This window comes from Schistocerca serialis, chromosome 2 (genome assembly GCF_023864345.2).
Source record: "Schistocerca serialis cubense isolate TAMUIC-IGC-003099 chromosome 2, iqSchSeri2.2, whole genome shotgun sequence".
Lineage (NCBI taxonomy): Eukaryota > Metazoa > Arthropoda > Insecta > Orthoptera > Acrididae > Schistocerca > Schistocerca serialis.
In genome coordinates this window covers 1,028,175,171-1,028,193,045 of record NC_064639.1, presented here as the reverse complement: position 1 = coordinate 1,028,193,045, position 17,875 = coordinate 1,028,175,171, and the positions used below count along the sequence as shown (strand labels likewise).

At 43.3% G+C, this 17,875-nt stretch overlaps 1 protein-coding gene across 2 annotated transcripts in view; it reads left to right on the top strand.

Moving 5' to 3' along the window:
• LOC126458450 (CBY1-interacting BAR domain-containing protein 1) overlaps nt 1-17,875 on the top strand; it is a 211,698-nt gene that overhangs the window by 47,616 nt on the left and 146,207 nt on the right. For both annotated transcript variants that reach the window (XM_050095516.1, XM_050095515.1), the window contains exon 2: nt 872-973. In XM_050095516.1, the coding sequence (XP_049951473.1) occupies nt 872-973 (102 nt within the window). The remainder of the gene's footprint in view (nt 1-871; nt 974-17,875) is intronic.

Below are 17,875 nucleotides of genomic sequence, written 5' to 3'. Positions count from 1 at the left end.
AGCAGAGAATCTGCACAACTTCCATGAAACACTATTGCATGATCAGAAGCTTGGGGTTTGGTGTGCAGTGTCTGCACATAATTGGTCCCATCTTCTTTCATCAGATGCTGACTCTGGCACGTTACATTGCCATCATTTTGAAATCATCTGTTTCAGCATTAACAGAAGAGAAAAAGACCTACAGTTACTTTCTACAGGATGGAGCAACTGCCCTTACAGCCAGCCAAACCTTGAAGCATGAAATTATTTTCTGCACCTAAAATAAATACTTTATTTAGCAGATGTAGCAGTAAGAGTATTGTGGAAAATAGGTATCTCCACATCTTACAAAGGCTTCTTTAAGGTCATCCAAACCGACAGTTTTACGGACCCCTATTCTCAAATTGAAGACAAATAAAAATAAAGGTGTTTGTGACTGCAGTGATTTTGCATTTAGTAACACAGAGTGTAAACTTCATGTATTGCTATTGTCTGGAGTATTAACTTTCTTCTTATTAATTTCATTACTACTGTTAATTCCCAGTGGAAACAGAATTCTGTGGTACATGTCCTTCAACTGCCATAACCCTTTGTGGGTGGCATTCACCTGTAAACAAGCAAAGATCTCAATTTGTGATGATTTGCTCTCCATTGAGTCAAATAATACTGAATTCATAAATGGGTGGTATTTAAAGAAGAGAAGGAAATGGGGTGACAGGGATGAAATACGATTATGAGCTTAATCCCTACCAAATTTAAACATTTTCCACATTTATAGTTTATTGTTTTCATGTTTTTCTTTTTTCTTTTGTTACATACTACCTCAAAATTCATCGACCATTTAATTTATTAAAAATATGTGAATGATGGCTCTTAAATTTTCTATTCGCAGTGAGCAGCAAGCAAAATTCATTCAAGAAAGAATATCGACAGTTGAAAAACACTTTGCAGACCTCTGTGCAGTGTTTGCAGAATACACCAGAAAAAATGCTAGGTATATTTATTTACAATCCTATTTTGTAGTATGTTCCATAAGTATAATATAAGATTTAGAAAGTTCAAATCATATAACATAGATAAAACAACTGTTCCTTTCCTGTAAGCTGTTTGCATGTGGTGTTTCTAATGCCTTTGTTTGCATTATGCCGTGAGACAATATATGTGCTAACTATTTTCTTAAGTCTGGCAATTGTATGCCCATTTTCTGTTTGCAACATGAGTTTATTAATGAACAGGTTGTCACAGTTTATGTTTCTGTTGGTTTTTCTTTATGAATTCCAAGTTACACAGTACTAACAATGATGGAATTGTTGGTATTTTTAGGTTTTGCGGATGTGAGCTACAAGGCTCATTTTGCTCTATAGAATGCACATGTTTGTCTTTTTGTCAAATAAAACTTCTTTACCCCAGAGGAATAGTGCCATAACATAAGTGACTGGTAAAAGACACAGTGTGCAGTGAGCAGTAGCATATCACTGACACAACTGTAAAATTTACTTGACAAATGTGTAACTCATGCTAAATTCATGCAAATGTGTTTTTGATGCCAGTTCACATTTCAAATCCAGGCAATTCAAGAAGTTAAACAATGTAGTCACTTAAGACACAGCAAGGTGGAATACTTCCATTTACTGCAGGTCTACTCCTTAAATAGCTTTTTTTGTTTTCTATTATACATGTGGTTCATGTAGTATCCATCCTTGAAATCCTCATATTCTTACACAGCCTAAGCTATATTTCAATAAACTTTAGTAAGGCAATTTATGGCAGGATGTATATACTTTTGGAGTAAAGGAGACAAATAACCTATAGCAGAAACACTGAGTTGCAAAAAAAAAAAAAAAAAAAAAAAAAAAAAAAAAAAAAAAAAAAGCAATAATCTTTGACAGATTTTGGAAGATTTCATGTGATTTCCAGTCAGTCAGTGGTTAGCATTCAAGTAGCACAATTACTATGTAGGCTGTTAATGATCGGGTAAATAGTCATTAATGAGTGCACATCTTATTTTCAGTATTTGGTTTTCATTATGTAATTATCAATCAGTCAGTAGTTAGCATTCAGCGAGAATGGTGACTATGTATATTGTTAGTCGGTCTTCAACATGTAGGATTCAACAGTCAGCCTGCTCATAAAGTTGTTTTCAAGATATTTTGTTATTATGTCACATGTGAGTTCATGCAACCACTTATAATACATTTAGTTTGCCAATCTATGTTAAGAAATTGATGTTTTAACTGGGTTTAATATTAATAAATAGGAAGAAAATGAAAATGTAAATTTTAGTGTTGTGTCTCTGTGTATCCTGTAACTGTTCACCACTTTGAATAATCGTATGAGGACAATTAAAAAGGAAATTACATGAGACTAATGGAATATCAGACAGGTTGGTAAAGTTTCACACTCTCATTAACTTTAGTAATTTAAATGAAAATTATATTTACAGTGTTTTTTGAAATATTAAGCACATAATTGATTGATTCCAAACTCATGTTAGCTACTCTGAAATGTTCCCTACTTTGCAACATAAATACTTTTAATTCTTCCCAATTGTAACAGAATAGTGTCACCTATGTACAATATGAAACTACACAAAATAATACTAATTAATTTCAACTCAAGTGACATTGTGAACATCTTATATAATATTGCTGGAAAATACTAATTATTTTTCATCACTCATGTAGTGTCCATTCAGAGAGAGTTATAAGTCTTTTTTTTTTTAATTTAGAAAAAAAAAATTCTTTTAGTGCTGAGATTCACAAGCATATTATGAGCAGGTAATCTAGATTCAAGTAAGAATTCTGTGACTTAAGCGATATTTTCAAAAGAAAAAGTGAAGAGATGTAAAAGAGAAGATTTTGACATCAAAACAGAAAGGATAACTGTAACTTGGTTTTAGTATTGAAGGATCCTTTACAGAGAAAAGAAACTAATCAGTAATCAGAAACAAACAAAATTTTAAATTATGGGTAATTACTGTAATACCTCTGAGGGGAAAACACTGTACAAATGGCATGAAAAGTGCACTGCCACAATCTGACATAGCTATGGAAGCTGAGTAGCTGATGCAGCATTTCTGTCAACTGCTGTGGTGCCACTATCCAGATGTTTGTGATCAGGAGCAGTCTGTGATGAGGTAATGCCAGACTTGCATATAAATCGGTCCATAGTCAGTCTGAATCAGTTATAATGCAATCCGTGAAGTACACACTGATTAGCATATTGATTTCATTTATGGCCCTTCTTTGGGGACTATGTCCACCCCGGCATGCAGATTGTTTTTTCTTGGCTCGATGACATCTACCAGCACGCCAATACAATGTATCACATGGCTCACAGTTTATGTTCATGGTTTGAAGAGCACTAGGATGAGTTTACCATACTCTCCTGGCCGCCAAACACCCTGGATTTAAACCCAATTGAGAATCTGTGGGACCACCTCGATCAGGCCGTTTGTGCCATGGATCCTCAACTGAGAAACTTAGCACAGCAGGTCACAGCACTGAAGCCAGCATGGCTCCACATCCCTTTTGGCACCTTCCAGAACCTCACTGACTCTCATCCTGCATGTCTTGCAGCAATCTGTACTGCAGAAGATTGTTGTTTAGGCTTTTAACAGGTGGTCACATTAATGTGAGTGGACAACATGTAATCACTCTAAGAAAAGAACATGGACACTTATTAGGCCACATGAGAATAGCCAATTAGGTATCTACTTATATTTATATGATGTAAAATGTTCTGGTCAATGTGAAGGGCACTAAAAATTTGCTTATTAGAAACTCTGCCAATTAAAAGGGCAAACAACTGCCATTTTGTATGCCTTGGCACAATGCTGGAAGTTGTTCCATTCTCTAACAGTTGTTAATATTGTTAATTAGTAGGGAAGCTAGAAAACATGGAAACAGAAATGCAAAGGTTCAAGCTAGATGTAGTGAGGATCAGTCAAGTGAAATTGAAAGAAGATAAGGATTTCTCATCAGACAAATCTAGGGTAATATCGACACCCACAAAAAATAGTATATTTGGAATAGGCTTCATTACAAATAAGAAGGTAGGTCAGGGAGTGAGTTACTTTAAGCAATTCAGTGATCAGATTATTCTCATCGGAATCATCATCCAACCAAAGCCAACAACAATAATTCATCTACACATGCTGATGTCAGAAGCAGAATATGAAGAGCTAGGAAGAGCATATGAGAATATGACAGGTAACACAGTATGTAAAGGGAGGGGATAATCTAAGAATGACAGAGAATTGGAACACTGCAGTAGGGGGAAAGAATTGAAAACAGTGTTATGGGAGGATATAGACTTCATAGCAGGAATGAGAGAGGAGAAAGACTAGTATAATTCTGCAGTAAACTTCAGTTGGCATTGTTCATAAAGCACAAGAGGAAGAGGTATAACTGGAAAATGGCGTGGAGGCACACAAACATGTGAGCTTCTGTAAATCATGCTGAGAGAGAGGTTCTGAAATAAGATACTGAATTATATGGTATATGCTACCCATAACCATATATACACTCAGACCACAATGTAGTGATGATGAGCATGCTGAAGTATAAGAAAATCATCAGGAAGATTTGATATGGAATGAAATGGGATACTGAGGAATGATGATGTTTGTTTGATGGTCACTGAATGTCAAATGCTACAGTAAGCAGCACAGTTGAAAAGGAATGGGCAGTCTCTAAAATGGGTAATTACCAAAGCTAGGCAGAAAAATGTAGGTGTAAGGGAGGTAACTGTGAAGAAGCCTTAGGTAACAAAGAAATACTTGATCAATGACAGAAGAAAGTACAAAAATGGTCAGGAAAAGGCAGGAATACAGAAATAGAAGTCACTTAGGAGTGAAACAGGAAGAAAGTGCAAGGAAACAAAGGCAAAATGGCCACAGGACACACGTGAAGAAATTGAAAAAGGATTGCTTGCTGGAAGAACAGATTCAGCATACTGAAAAGTTTGGAACAAAATAATTGAAAACAAGTCACTTTTTGAATACTGAAAGATCAACAATAATATCTGAAGGCCTGAAAATGTCTCAGTAAATTGAAAGTACCAAAATCCAATGTCAATACACTAAACATGCCATAATCAAAGTCCAGAAGAGATGTGCAAAAGTATAAGTCCAGTGTACTGCTGGTGAAAAACTGCTGGCCACGGCGTCAGAGGCCATGTCTCTTCAGTGTAGAGGCCACAAATGATGTAGGTCCATAGCTGGCAGCTCCTGGAGGTGAATGTTGATGTGAATGATGTTGTTGTAGCTGCAGCTCCAGAGTAAGATCCTAATAGTAGGATGGTTTCACAATTGGCACCTGGTCCATGAAACTTACTTGGAGTGAACTATTTGAGCGTAGTTCAGGTGCTGGTCTAAATACTGCCCCAGCACCAAGATAGTACATATACTGCTTTTGGTCATGTGGTCCACAGAGGAGAAAGGGTCTGCAGGGCCAGTGACCTCTGCATGCGCTTGGGTTGCCACATGGTGGCTGGGCGGAGTGTGACCATAACTTGTCTGGAGAGCTGCGTGTGCAAGGTCCATGGCCACCTAACCCATCTACATCTACATCTACATGGTTGCTCTGCAATTCACACTCAAGTGCCTGGCAGAGGGTTCATCGAACCATTTTCGTACTACTTCTCTACCATTCCAATCTCGAATGGTGCGTGGGAAAAGGGAACACCTAAATCTTTCCATTTGAGCTCTGATTTCTCTTATTTTATTATGATGATCATTTCTCCCTACATAGGTGGGTCTCAACAAAATATTTTCGCATTCAGAAGAGAAAGTTGGCGATTGAAATTTTGTAAATAGATCTCACCGCAAAGAAAACTGCCTTTGTTTCAGTGACTGCCACCCCAACTCATGTACCATATCAGTGACACTCTCACCCCTATTGCAGAATAACACAAAAGGAGCTGCCCTTCTTTGCACTTTTTCGATGTCCTCCATCAATCCTACCTGCTAAGGATCCCATACCGCACAGCAGTATTCCAGCAGAGAATGGAGAAGTGTAATCTAGGCTGACTCTTTAGTGGGTTTGTCACATCTTCTAAGTGCTCTGCAAACAAAGGGCAGTCTTTGTTTTGCCTTCCCTACAATATTATCTATGTGGTCTTTCCAATCTAAGTTGCTCGTAATTGTAATCCCTAGGTTGTTGTTGTGGTCTTCAGTCCTGAGACTGGTTTGATGCAGCTCTCCATCGCTAGGTATTTAGTTGAATTGACAGCCCTTAGATTTGTGTGATTTATCGTATACCAAAGATTTATCGGATTTCTTTTAGTACCCATGTTGATGACCTTGCACTTTTCTGTGTTTAGTGCCAATTGCCACTTTTTGCACCATACAGAAATTTTGTAATTGGAATTGACCATCTGATGATTTTACTAGACGGTAAATTACAGCATCATCTGCAAACAATCTAAGGGGGCTGCTCAGATTATCACCTAGATCATTTATGTAAATCAAGAACAGCAGAGGGCCTTGCGGAATGCCAGATATCACTTCTGTTCTGCCCGATGATTTACTGTCCATCACTATGAACTGTGACCTCTCTGAGAGGAAATCACAAATCCAGTCACACAACTGAGACAATACCCCATATGCACGCAATTTGCTAATAGTTGCTTGTGAGGAACGATATCAAAAGCCTACTGGAAATCTAGGAATATGGAATCGATCTGAGATCCCTTGTCGACAGCACTCATGACTTCATGGGAATAAAGAACAATATTTTCTGAATCTGTGTTGGTTATGTATAAATAAGTCATTTTTTTCAAGGTGATTCATAATGTTCGAGTACAGTATATACTCCAAAATCCTACAGCAAATTGAGGTCAGTGATATGGGTCTGTAATTCAATGGGTTACTCGTATTTCCTTTCTTGAATATTGGTATGACCTGTGCTACTTTCGTCAAGTGAGTGGTTGTATATGATTGCTAAGAAAGGCGCTATTGTGTCTGCATACTTTGAAAGGGACCTGATTGGTATACCATCTGGACCAGAAGACATGCCTTTCTTAAGTGATTTGAGTTGTTTTGCAACACCTAAGATATCTACTTTTATGTCACTCATGCTAACAGTTGTTCTGGTTTTGAATTATGAAATATTTACTTTGTCTTCTTTCACAAAGGAATTATGGAAAACTGTATTTAGTAACTCCGCCTTAGTGGCACCATTATCAGTAACATTTCCGTCGCTATCGCGTAGTGACGGTATTGACTGTTTCTTGCCACTGGTGTACTTTAGATATGACCAGAATCTCTTTGGGTTTTTTACCATATTTTGAGACAATGTTTCATTGTGGAAACTATTAAAAGCATCTCGTATTGACGTCCACACTAAATTTCGAGCTTCCATGAAACTTAGCCAGTCTTGGCGATTTTGCGTTCTTCTGAATTTGATATGCTTTTTTCATTGCTTCTGCAACAGTGTTCTGACGTGTTTTGTGTACCATGTTGGATCAATCCCGTCTCTTATTGACTTATGCCGTATGAATCTATCTATTGCTGTTGATGCTGTATTTTTGAATTTGAGCCATATCTGGTCTACACTTACATAATTAGCTTGGAAGGAATGGAGACTCTCCCTTAGGAAGGCATCAAGTGAATTTTTATCTGCTTGTTTTAAATAGGTATATTCTGCATTTATTTTTAGTAGTTTTGGTTGATATGGTTTTGAGCCTCGCTACAATGACCTTTTCTCCACTAATCCCTGTATCCATCATGACGCTCTCTATAAGATTAGGATTATTTGTGGCTAAGAGGTCAAGTGTGTTTTCGCAACCATTTACAATTTGTGTGGGCTCATGAACTAGTTGTTCAGCGACTTTGAACATGTGTTTTCGCCAACAAATCGAGGGTAGATTGAAGTCTCCACCAGTTATAACTGTATGAGTGTGGTACTTATTTGTAATGAGATTCAAGCTTTCTTTGAACTGTTCAGCTATTATATCATCTGAGTTGGGGGGTCAGTAGGAGCCAATTATTATTTTGGTAAGGCTGTTGATTATAACCTCTACCCATAGTAATTTGCAGGAACTATCTATTTCAACTTCACTACAAGTTAAACTACTACCAACAGACACAAACACACCACCACCTACTTTATTTATTCTACCATTTCTGAACACAGTTTGCGCCTCTGTAAAAATTTCGGCAGAATTTATCTCCGGGTTTAGCCAACTTTCTGTACCTTTAACGATTTCAGCTTCAGTGCTTTCTATGAGCACTTGAAGATGTGGTACTTTTCCAACACAGCTACGACAGTTTACAGCTACAGTACTGACTGTTGCTTGGTCGATTCTCATTGTTTCTTTGCCCTGCACCCTTTGAGACTAGAGCCCTTTTTGATCCCTCCCGAGACTGTCTAACCTAAAAAACTGCCCAGTCCATGCCACACAGCCCCTGATACCCGTATAGCCACCTCCTGTGTATAGTGAACACCTGACCCATTTAGTGGAACCCTAAACCCCACAACCCAATGGCATAGGTCAAGGAATCTGCAGCCCACATGGTCGCAGAACTGTCTGAACCTCTGATTTATACCCTCCAATCAGCTCTGTACCAAAGGTCCATATTGGTCCTGTTGACAATTCTGCAGATGGTGAGCTCTGCCTTCATCTTGCTAGTATGACTGGCAGTCTTCACCAACTCAGATAGCTGCCGGAAACCAGAGAGAATCTCTCCTGATCCATAGTGATACACGTCATTAGTGCCGATGTGAGCCACCATCTTTGGCTTTCTTCCCGTCCTTAGCTGCCATATCCCTAAGGGGCTCCATCACCTGCCTAACACTGGAGCTCCCAATGACAAGCAATCCCACCCTCTACGTTTGTCCAGACCTCTCAGGAAGACCTGCCACTGCTGCAACAGGCAAGGCCGCCCTTGCTGGCTCATAAGTATTTTCAGCAGTGGGCAGTACCCCAAACCTGTTATGGAGGTGTACGGGTACAGCCTTGCCGCCAGCACCAATTTTCGCCTTCTGTCCAGGGATTCGCAAACCCGCCACAGTTCGCCAGTCACCATCAGGCAAGTATCGACTGGCAGGGACGTCCGAATCTGAGGGCACAGTGTCATCAGAAATCCTAGGCGGTGCTACAGGTTCCAGAGGCGCCAAAGCGCTTGCCTCGGGTGTCCCAATGTCACCGTGGCCCAGGGCAACAGCCTGGAGCCTGTCAACCACGGCCAACACAGCTCCCAGCTGATTACGGATGGTGGCCAATTCCCCCTGAATCCGTACACAACAGACTCAGTCCCTATCCATCCCTAGCAATTTTTTTCCTCTCTTTTATCTCACAAGGTGTTCAAAACAAACAGGTGACTGACAACTATGGGAATTTACACTATATGGGTACTAAAATGCAATGCTACAACTCTCAAATACTGTAATAAACCAGAAATTTGTGAATTAAACTATGAAAGTACCCAAAACTTGCAAAGAAATTAAGAATTAAACTGTTGTTGTTGTGGTCTTCAGTCCTGAGACTGGTTTGATGCAGCTCTCCATGCTGCTCTATCCTGTGCAAGCTTCTTCATCTCCCAGTACCTACTGCAACTTACATCCTTCTGAATCTGCTTAGTGTATTCATCTCTTGGTCTCCCTCTACGATTTTTACCCTCCAAGTTGCCCTCCAATACTAAATTGGTGATCCCTTGATGCCTCAGAACATGTCCTACCAACCGATCCCTTCTGCTGGTCAAGTTGTGCCACAAACTTCTCTTCTCCCCAATCCTATTCAATACTTCCTCATTAGTTATGTGATCTACCCATCTAATCTTCAGCATTCTTCTGTAGCACTACATTTCAAAAGCTTCTATTCTCTTCTTGTCCAAACTACACTCCTGGAAATTGAAATAAGAACACCGTGAATTGATTGTCCCAGGAAGGGGAAACTTTATTGACACATTCCTGGGGTCAGATACATCACATGATCACACTGACAGAACCACTGGCACATAGACACAGGCAACAGAGCATGCACAATGTCGGCACTAGTACAGTGTATATCCACCTTTCGCAGCAATGCAGGCTGCTATTCTCCCATGGAGACGATCGTAGAGATGCTGGATGTAGTCCTGTGGAACGGCTTGCCATGCCATTTCCACCTGGCGCCTCAGTTGGACCAGCGTTTGTGCTGGACGTGCAGACCGCGTGAGACGACGCTTCATCCAGTCCCAAACATGCTCAATGGGGGACAGATCCGGAGATCTTGCTGGCCAGGGTAGTTGACTTACACCTTCTAGAGCACGTTGGGTGGCACGGGATACATGCGGACGTGCATTGTCCTGTTGGAACAGCAAGTTCCCTTGCCGGTCTAGGAATGGTAGAACGATGGGTTCGATGACGGTTTGGATGTACCGTGCACTATTCAGTGTCCCCTCGACGATCACCAGTGGTGTACGGCCAGCGTAGGAGATCGCTCCCCACACCATGATGCCAGGTGTTGGCCCTGTGTGCCTCGGTCGTATGCAGTCCTGATTGTGGCGCTCACCTGCACGGCGCCAAACACGCATACGACCATCATTGGCACCAAGGCAGAAGCGACTCTCATCGCTGAAGACGACACGTCTCCATTCGTCCCTCCATTCACGCCTGTCGCGACACCACTGGAGGCGGGCTGCACGATGTTGGGGCGTGAGCGGAAGACGGCCTAACGGTGTGCGGGACCGTAGCCCAGCTTCATGGAGACGGTTGCGAATGGTCCTCGCCGATACCCCAGGAGCAACAGTGTCCCTAATTTGCTGGGAAGTGGCGGTGCGGTCCCCTACGGCACTGCGTAGGATCCTACGGTCTTGGCGTGCATCCGTGCGTCGCTGCGGTCCGGTCCCAGGTCGACGGGCACGTGCACCTTCCGCCGACCACTGGCGACAACATCGATGTACTGTGGAGACCTCACGCCCCACGTGTTGAGCATTTCGGCGGTACGTCCACCCGGCCTCCCGCATGCCCACTATACGCCTTTGCTCAAAGTCCGTCAACTGCACATACGGTTCACGTCCGCGCTGTCGCGGCATGCTACCAGTGTTAAAGACTGCGATGGAGCTCCGTATGCCACGGCAAACTGGCTGACACTGACGGCGGCGGTGCACAAATGCTGCGCAGCTAGCGCCATTCGACGGCCAACACCGCGGTTCCTGGTGTGTCCGCTGTGCCGTGCGTGTGATCATTGCTTGTACAGCCCTCTCGCAGTGTCCGGAGCAAGTATGGTGGGTCTGACACACCGGTGTCAATGTGTTCTTTTTTCCATTTCCAGGAGTGTATTTATCGTCCATGTTTCACTTCCATACATGGCTACACTCCATACAAATACTTTCACAAATGACTTCCTGACACTTAAATCTATACACGATGTTAACAAATTTCTCTTCTTCAGAAACGCTTTCCTTGCCACTGCCAGTCTACATTTTATATCCTCTCTACTTCGACCATCATCAGTTATTTTGCTCCCCAAATAGCAAAACTCCTTTACCACTTTAAGTGTCTCATTTCCTAATCTAATTCCCTCAGCATCACCCGACTTAATTCGACTACATTCCATTATCCTCAATTTGCTTTTGTTGATGTTCATCTTATATCCTCCTTCAAGACACTGTCCATTCCATTCAACTGCTCTTCCAAGTCCTTTGCTGTCTCTGACAGAATTACAATGTCATCGGCAAACCTCAAAGTTTTTATTTCTTCTCCATGGATTTTAATACCTACTACGAATTTTTCTTTTGTTTCCTTTACTGCTTGCTCAATAAACAGATTGAATAACATCGGGGAGAGACTGCAACCCTGTCTTACTCCCTTCCCAACCACTGCTTCCCTTTCATGTCCCTCGACTGTAACTATGAAACAAATAGTGAGCTAAGACTATGACTTGCTGCTGCCTGCTGCTCATCCAACGGTGGCAGGGAGCTCACTGTGTTGTTGGTGCTGGCTGCGTAGATGTAAAGCCTTGACACAGTATTCCCCACCATGAAGGGGAGGAGAGCTGGTAGTATATCTGGTTGGGTCCTTACTGGCAGCTGGGAAGCTGAGGTCCACCTCCATTGGAGCTGGCACTGGTGTGGCATGTGGAGCAGCTGAGGGCCGCTCCAGCAGGGCGCCAATTGCAGGCTGGAGCTGAGGCAAGGCAGTTGTCTCCAGGGTGGGTGTCGTGGATGACTCTGCGTCTGGAATGAAAGATGATGGTAGACTATAGGATCCAGGGAGAGGACAATGGTGAGGCCACAGTTTTTTAAGTGCTTATGGCGCACTGCGCTGTCTTGAAGTGTAACCCATCCCAAAAGATTGGAAATGACAGCAGGAAATCAATTCTGGCAGCCTTAGGTGAAGACAAGGTCCCTCACGGGAACATGCAGAGGGAATTGGTGGTGGCTGGACTGCTGAGGGGAGGGGCGAGTGCTGGTGGGATGGATCATAGACAGTTGTGACTGATATGGTCAGCCATGAAGTTTTTAAGAGTCTCGTCCAAAGGGTGATAGCAGTGAAACTTGGATGGCTAGAATTTAAAAGCGTTTGGCTAGACCAATAGATGCAAGATGGGGCACAGTATGTATCAGTGCTACATGGAAGTAAATTGAGGGTGGTTATCTGTGACACTTGTTTTTGGGAGCTTTGAATAGTCTGCCCTGTGAACATGGGGGGGGGGGGGGGGGCACTATCATCATATTTGTCGATTAACCCAGAGTATCCCAGGAAGGGCTCTGAGAAATCCAGGTGTGCCCAAGACCAGAGGGCAGAAGTGTTTTCCAAGGCAGAGGAATGATGTGGAGGAATGGCCTGCTACTCTAACAGTGGGGCGTGAGGTAACCATATAGGTGATTGCAGTGTCCGTGCTTTGCCAATAGACAAGTTGGTGGGCCAGGCGCTTGGTAAGCACATTCCTGGCCAAAAGAAGTCTACTAGGGTCAAACATTGACTTAATTTGAGAAAGAAATTTCTAATTATGTACATTTGGAGCACAGCGTTGAGTGGAAGTGATTTGTGGACAGTAGGGAAACAGGGAAAGAGGAGAATCTTAAGTGTTAGAGATGTATTGCTGTAGAAGGGTGATGAAATTATTTGAATTGATAATATAAGAAATCAGGAGGTTCTCTGCAGAATCAGGACAAGAGGAACATATGGAAAACAATGACATAAAGAAGGGACCATATGATATGACATTCTGGAATAACTTCTGTGGTACTTGAGGGAACAGAGAGAGTAAGATCTGGAGGGAAAGCTGGAGACTGAAATATATCCAATAACTAGTTATTACTCTGAAATGAAGAGGCTGACACAGTAGAGAGCTCCTAACAGGCCTAGTGAAATCAGCTAGAGGACTGATGACAAAGAATGGTCTTAAATGCTTTCCCTTATCATCACAAAACTCTGTCTCTCCCTCCCTCCTCTCAAACCCGCCTACACACACAGAGATATATATATATATATATATATATATATATATATATATATATATATATATATATATATATATATATATATATATATATATATATATAAAAAGAAACATTCCACAAGGGAAAAATATATTAAAAACAAAGATTCTGTGACTTACCAAACGGGAAAGTGCTGGTAGATAGGCACAACAAAAAAACACACAAACACACACACAAAATTTCAAGCTTTCACAACCCACGGTTGCATTGTCAGGAATGAGGGAAGAAGCTCTTTGCCTTTAAATATGTCTGCTTGTGTCTGTATATGTGTGGATGGATATGTGTGTGTGTGCGAGTGTATACCTGTCCTTTCTTCCCCCTAAGGTAAGTCTTTCTGCTCCCGGGATTGGAATGACTCCTTACGCTCTCCCTTAAAACCCACGTCCTTTCATCTTTCCCTCTCCTTCCTGACGAAGCAACCGTGGGTTGCGAAAGCTTGAAATTTTGTGTGTGTGCTTGTGTGTTTTTTTATCATATATATATCTTGTGACTTACCAAACGAAAGTGCTGGAACGTCGATAGACACACAAACAAACACAAACATACACACAAAATTCAAGCTTTCACAACAAACGGTTGCTTCATCAGGAAAGAGGGATGGAGAGGGAAAGATGAAAGAATGTGGGTTTTAAGGGAGAGGGTAAGGAGTCATTCCAATCCCGGGAGCGGAAAGACTTACCTTAGGGGGAAAAAAGGACAGGTATACACTCGCACACACACACACACACACACTCACACACACACACACACATATCCATCCACACATACACAGACACAAGCAGACATTTGTAAAGGCAAAGAGTTTCGGCAGAGATGTCAGTCGAGGCGGAAGTAAAGAGGCAAAGATGTTGTTGAAAGACAGGTGAGGTATGAGCGGCGGCAACTTGAAATTACCGGAGGTTGAGGCCTGGCAGATAACGAGAAGAGAGGATATACTGAAGAGCAAGTTCGCATCTCCGGAGTTCTGACAGGTTGGTGTTAGTGGGAAGTATCCAGATAACCCGGACGGTGTAACACTGTGCCAAGATGTGCTGGCCGTGCACCAAGGCATGTTTAGCCACAGAGTGCTCCTCATTACCAACAAACACTGTCTGCCTGTGTCCATTCATGCGAATGGACAGTTTGTTGCTGGTAATTTCCACATAGAAAGCTTTACAGCGTAGGCAGGTCAGTTGGTAAATCACGTGGGTGCTTTTACACGTGGCTCTGCCTTTGATCATGTACACCTTCCGGGTTACAGGACTGGAGTAGGTGGTGGTGGGAGGGTGCATGGGACAGGTTTTACACCGGGAGCAGTTACAAGGGTAGGAGCCAGAGGGTAGGGAAGGCGGTTTGGGGATTTCATAGGGATGAACTAAGAGGTTACGAAGGTTAGGTGGACAGTGGAAAGACACTCTTGATGGAGTGGGGAGGATTTAATGAAGGATGGATCTCATTTTAGGGCAGGATTTGAGGAAGTCGTATCCCTGCTGGAGAGCCACATACAGAGTCTGATCCAGTCCCGGAAAGTATCCTGTCACAAGTGGGGCACTTTTGGGGTTCTTCTGTGGGAGGTTCTGGGTTTGAAGGGATGAGGAAGTGGCTCTGGTGATTTGCTTTTGTACCAGGTCAGGAGGGTAGTTGCGGGATGCGAAAGCTGTTTTCAGGCTGTTGGTATAATGGTTCAGGGATTCCGGACTGGAGCAGATTCGTTTGCCACGAAGACCTAAGCTGTAGGGAAGGGACCGTTTGATGTGGAATGGGTGGCAGCTGTCATAATGGAGGTACTGTTCTTGTTGGTGGGTTTGATGTGGACGGACGTGTGAAGCTGGCCATTGGACAGATGGAGGTCAACGTCAAGGAAAGTGGCATGGGATTTAGAGTAGGACCAGGTGAATCTGATGGAACCAAAGGAGTTGAGGTTGGAGAGGAAACTCTGGAGTTCTTCTTCACTGTGAGTCCAGATCATGAAGATGTCATCAATAAATCTGTACCAAACTTTGGGTTTGCAGGCCTGGGTAACCAAGAAGGCTTCCTCTAAGCCACCCATGAATAACAATCCATTGCCCTCACCCACCTAATCCTTCACCTACACATCAACTCAGCCAATTAACACACCCGTCAACTCCTATCCTTAATAAAAGTCCTCAATCTTTCCTCTCCCACATCCACACCGGCTGTTCAGAGCATCCTCCTACAGGCCAACCGCAAATTAGAACAGCATGCCACCCTCCACCTTAAAAAACTATCCAATCTCCTGGTTTCCCACCTCCGGAAAGGCAACTCACTCACCCTTCACAACCTTTCTCATTGCACACAAACCCAGTCTCTCCCATCTACTCAATCTCCCACTTCCAGCTCCACTACCTCCAAAACCTCAAAATTCCAATCAACACAATCTGGAACCACAACACCCTAATTCAGTAGTTAACCTTTACTCCAAACCTCTCTTCCAACCCGAAACCTCTGTCCTATCCAAAGGCCTCACCTTCAGGACCACTCCCAGATTCAACCAAACAGCCCTCATCAAAGATTTACTGTCCTACACTCGTACTCTCTGCTGGAAATATCATTTTGCCATGAAGAAAAATGATCCTAATCCTACTCCTAATGATCCAACTCCCCAAGACACTATCCAAATTGAACCCTGCCTGGAACAGTTCCATCCTCCGTCACAGCGGGACCCACCTCCTCTTCCTCAAAATCACCCCCTCCAAACCTTCCAGGAATTTCTGACTTCCAGCCTTGCCTCTCAATCCTTCTTAAAGAGCCTTAATCCTACTCCCAACATCACCACTGCTGAAGGCCAAGCTATTCGTGATCTGAAGGCTGACCATTCCATCGTCATTCTTCCAGCGGACAAGGGTTCCACGACAGTGGTACTTGATCATCGGGAGTATGTGGCTGAGGGACTGCGTCAGCTTTCAGACAACACCACATACAAAGTTTGCCAAGTTAATTCCATTCCTGATGTCCAGGCGGAGCTTCAAGGAATCCTCAGAACCTTAGGCCCCCTACAAAACCTTTCACCTGACTCCATCAACCTCCTGACCCCACCGACACCCCGCACCCCTACCTTCTACCTTCTTCCTAAATTTCACAAACCCAGTCATCCCAGCTGCCCCATTGTAGCTGGTTACAAAGCCCCCCACAGAACGTATCTCTGCCTACGTAGATCAACACCTTCAACCCATTACATGCAGTCTCCCATCCTTCATCAAAGACACCAACCACTTTCTCGAATGCCTGGAATCCTTACCCAGTCTGTTACCCCCGGAAACCATCCTTGTAACCATTGATGCCACTTCCATATACACAAATATTCCGCATGTCCAGGGCCTCGCTGCAATGGAGCACTTCCTTTCACGCCGATCACCTGCCACCCTACCTAAAACCTCTTTCCTCATTACCTTAGCCAGCTTCATCCTGACCCACAACTTCTTCACTTTTGAAGGCCAGACATACCAACAATTAAAGGGAACAGCCATGGGTACCAGGATGGCCCCCTCGTACGCCAACCTATTCATGGGTGGCTTAGAGGAAGCCTTCTTGGTTACTCAGGCCTGCAAACCCACAGTTTGGTACAGATTTATTGATGACATTTTCATGATCTGGACTCACAGTGAAGAAGAACTCCAGAGTTTCCTCTCCAACCTCAACTCCTTTGGTTCCATCAGATTCACCTGGTCCTACTCTAAATCCCATGCCACTTTCCTTGACGTTGACCTCCATCTGTCCAATGGCCAGCTTCACACGTCCATCCACATCAAACCCACCAACAAGCAACAGTACCTCCATTATGACAGCTGCCACCCATTCCACATCAAACGGTCCCTTCCCTACAGCCTAGGTCTTCTTGGCAAACGAATCTGCTCCAGTCTGGAACTCCTGAACCATTACACCAACAACCTGCAAACAGCTTTCGCATCCCGCAACTACCCTCCTGACCTGGTACAGAAGCAAATCACCAGAGCCACTTCCTCATCCCTTCAAACCCAGAACCACCCACAGAAGAACCCCAAAAGTGCCCCACATGTGACAGGATACTTTCCGGGACTGGACCAGACTCTAAATGTGGCTCTCCAGCAGGGATACGACTTCCTCAAATCCTGCCCTGAAATGAGATCCATCCTTCATTAAATCCTCCCCACTCCACCAAGAGTGTCTTTCCGCCAACCACCTAACCTTCGTAACCTCTTAGTTCATCCCTATGAAATCCCCAAACCACTTTCCCTACCCTCTGGCTCCTGCCCTTGTAACCGCCCCCGGTGTAAAACCTGTCCCATGCACCCTCCCACCACCACCTACTCCAGTCCTGTAACCCGGAAGGTGTACACGATCAAAGGCAGAGCCACGTGTGAAAGCACCCACGTGATTTACCAACTGACCTGCCTACACTGTGAAGCTTTCTATGTGGGAATGACCTGCAACAAACTGTCCATTCGCATGAATGGACACAGGCAGACAGTGTTTGTTGGTAATGAG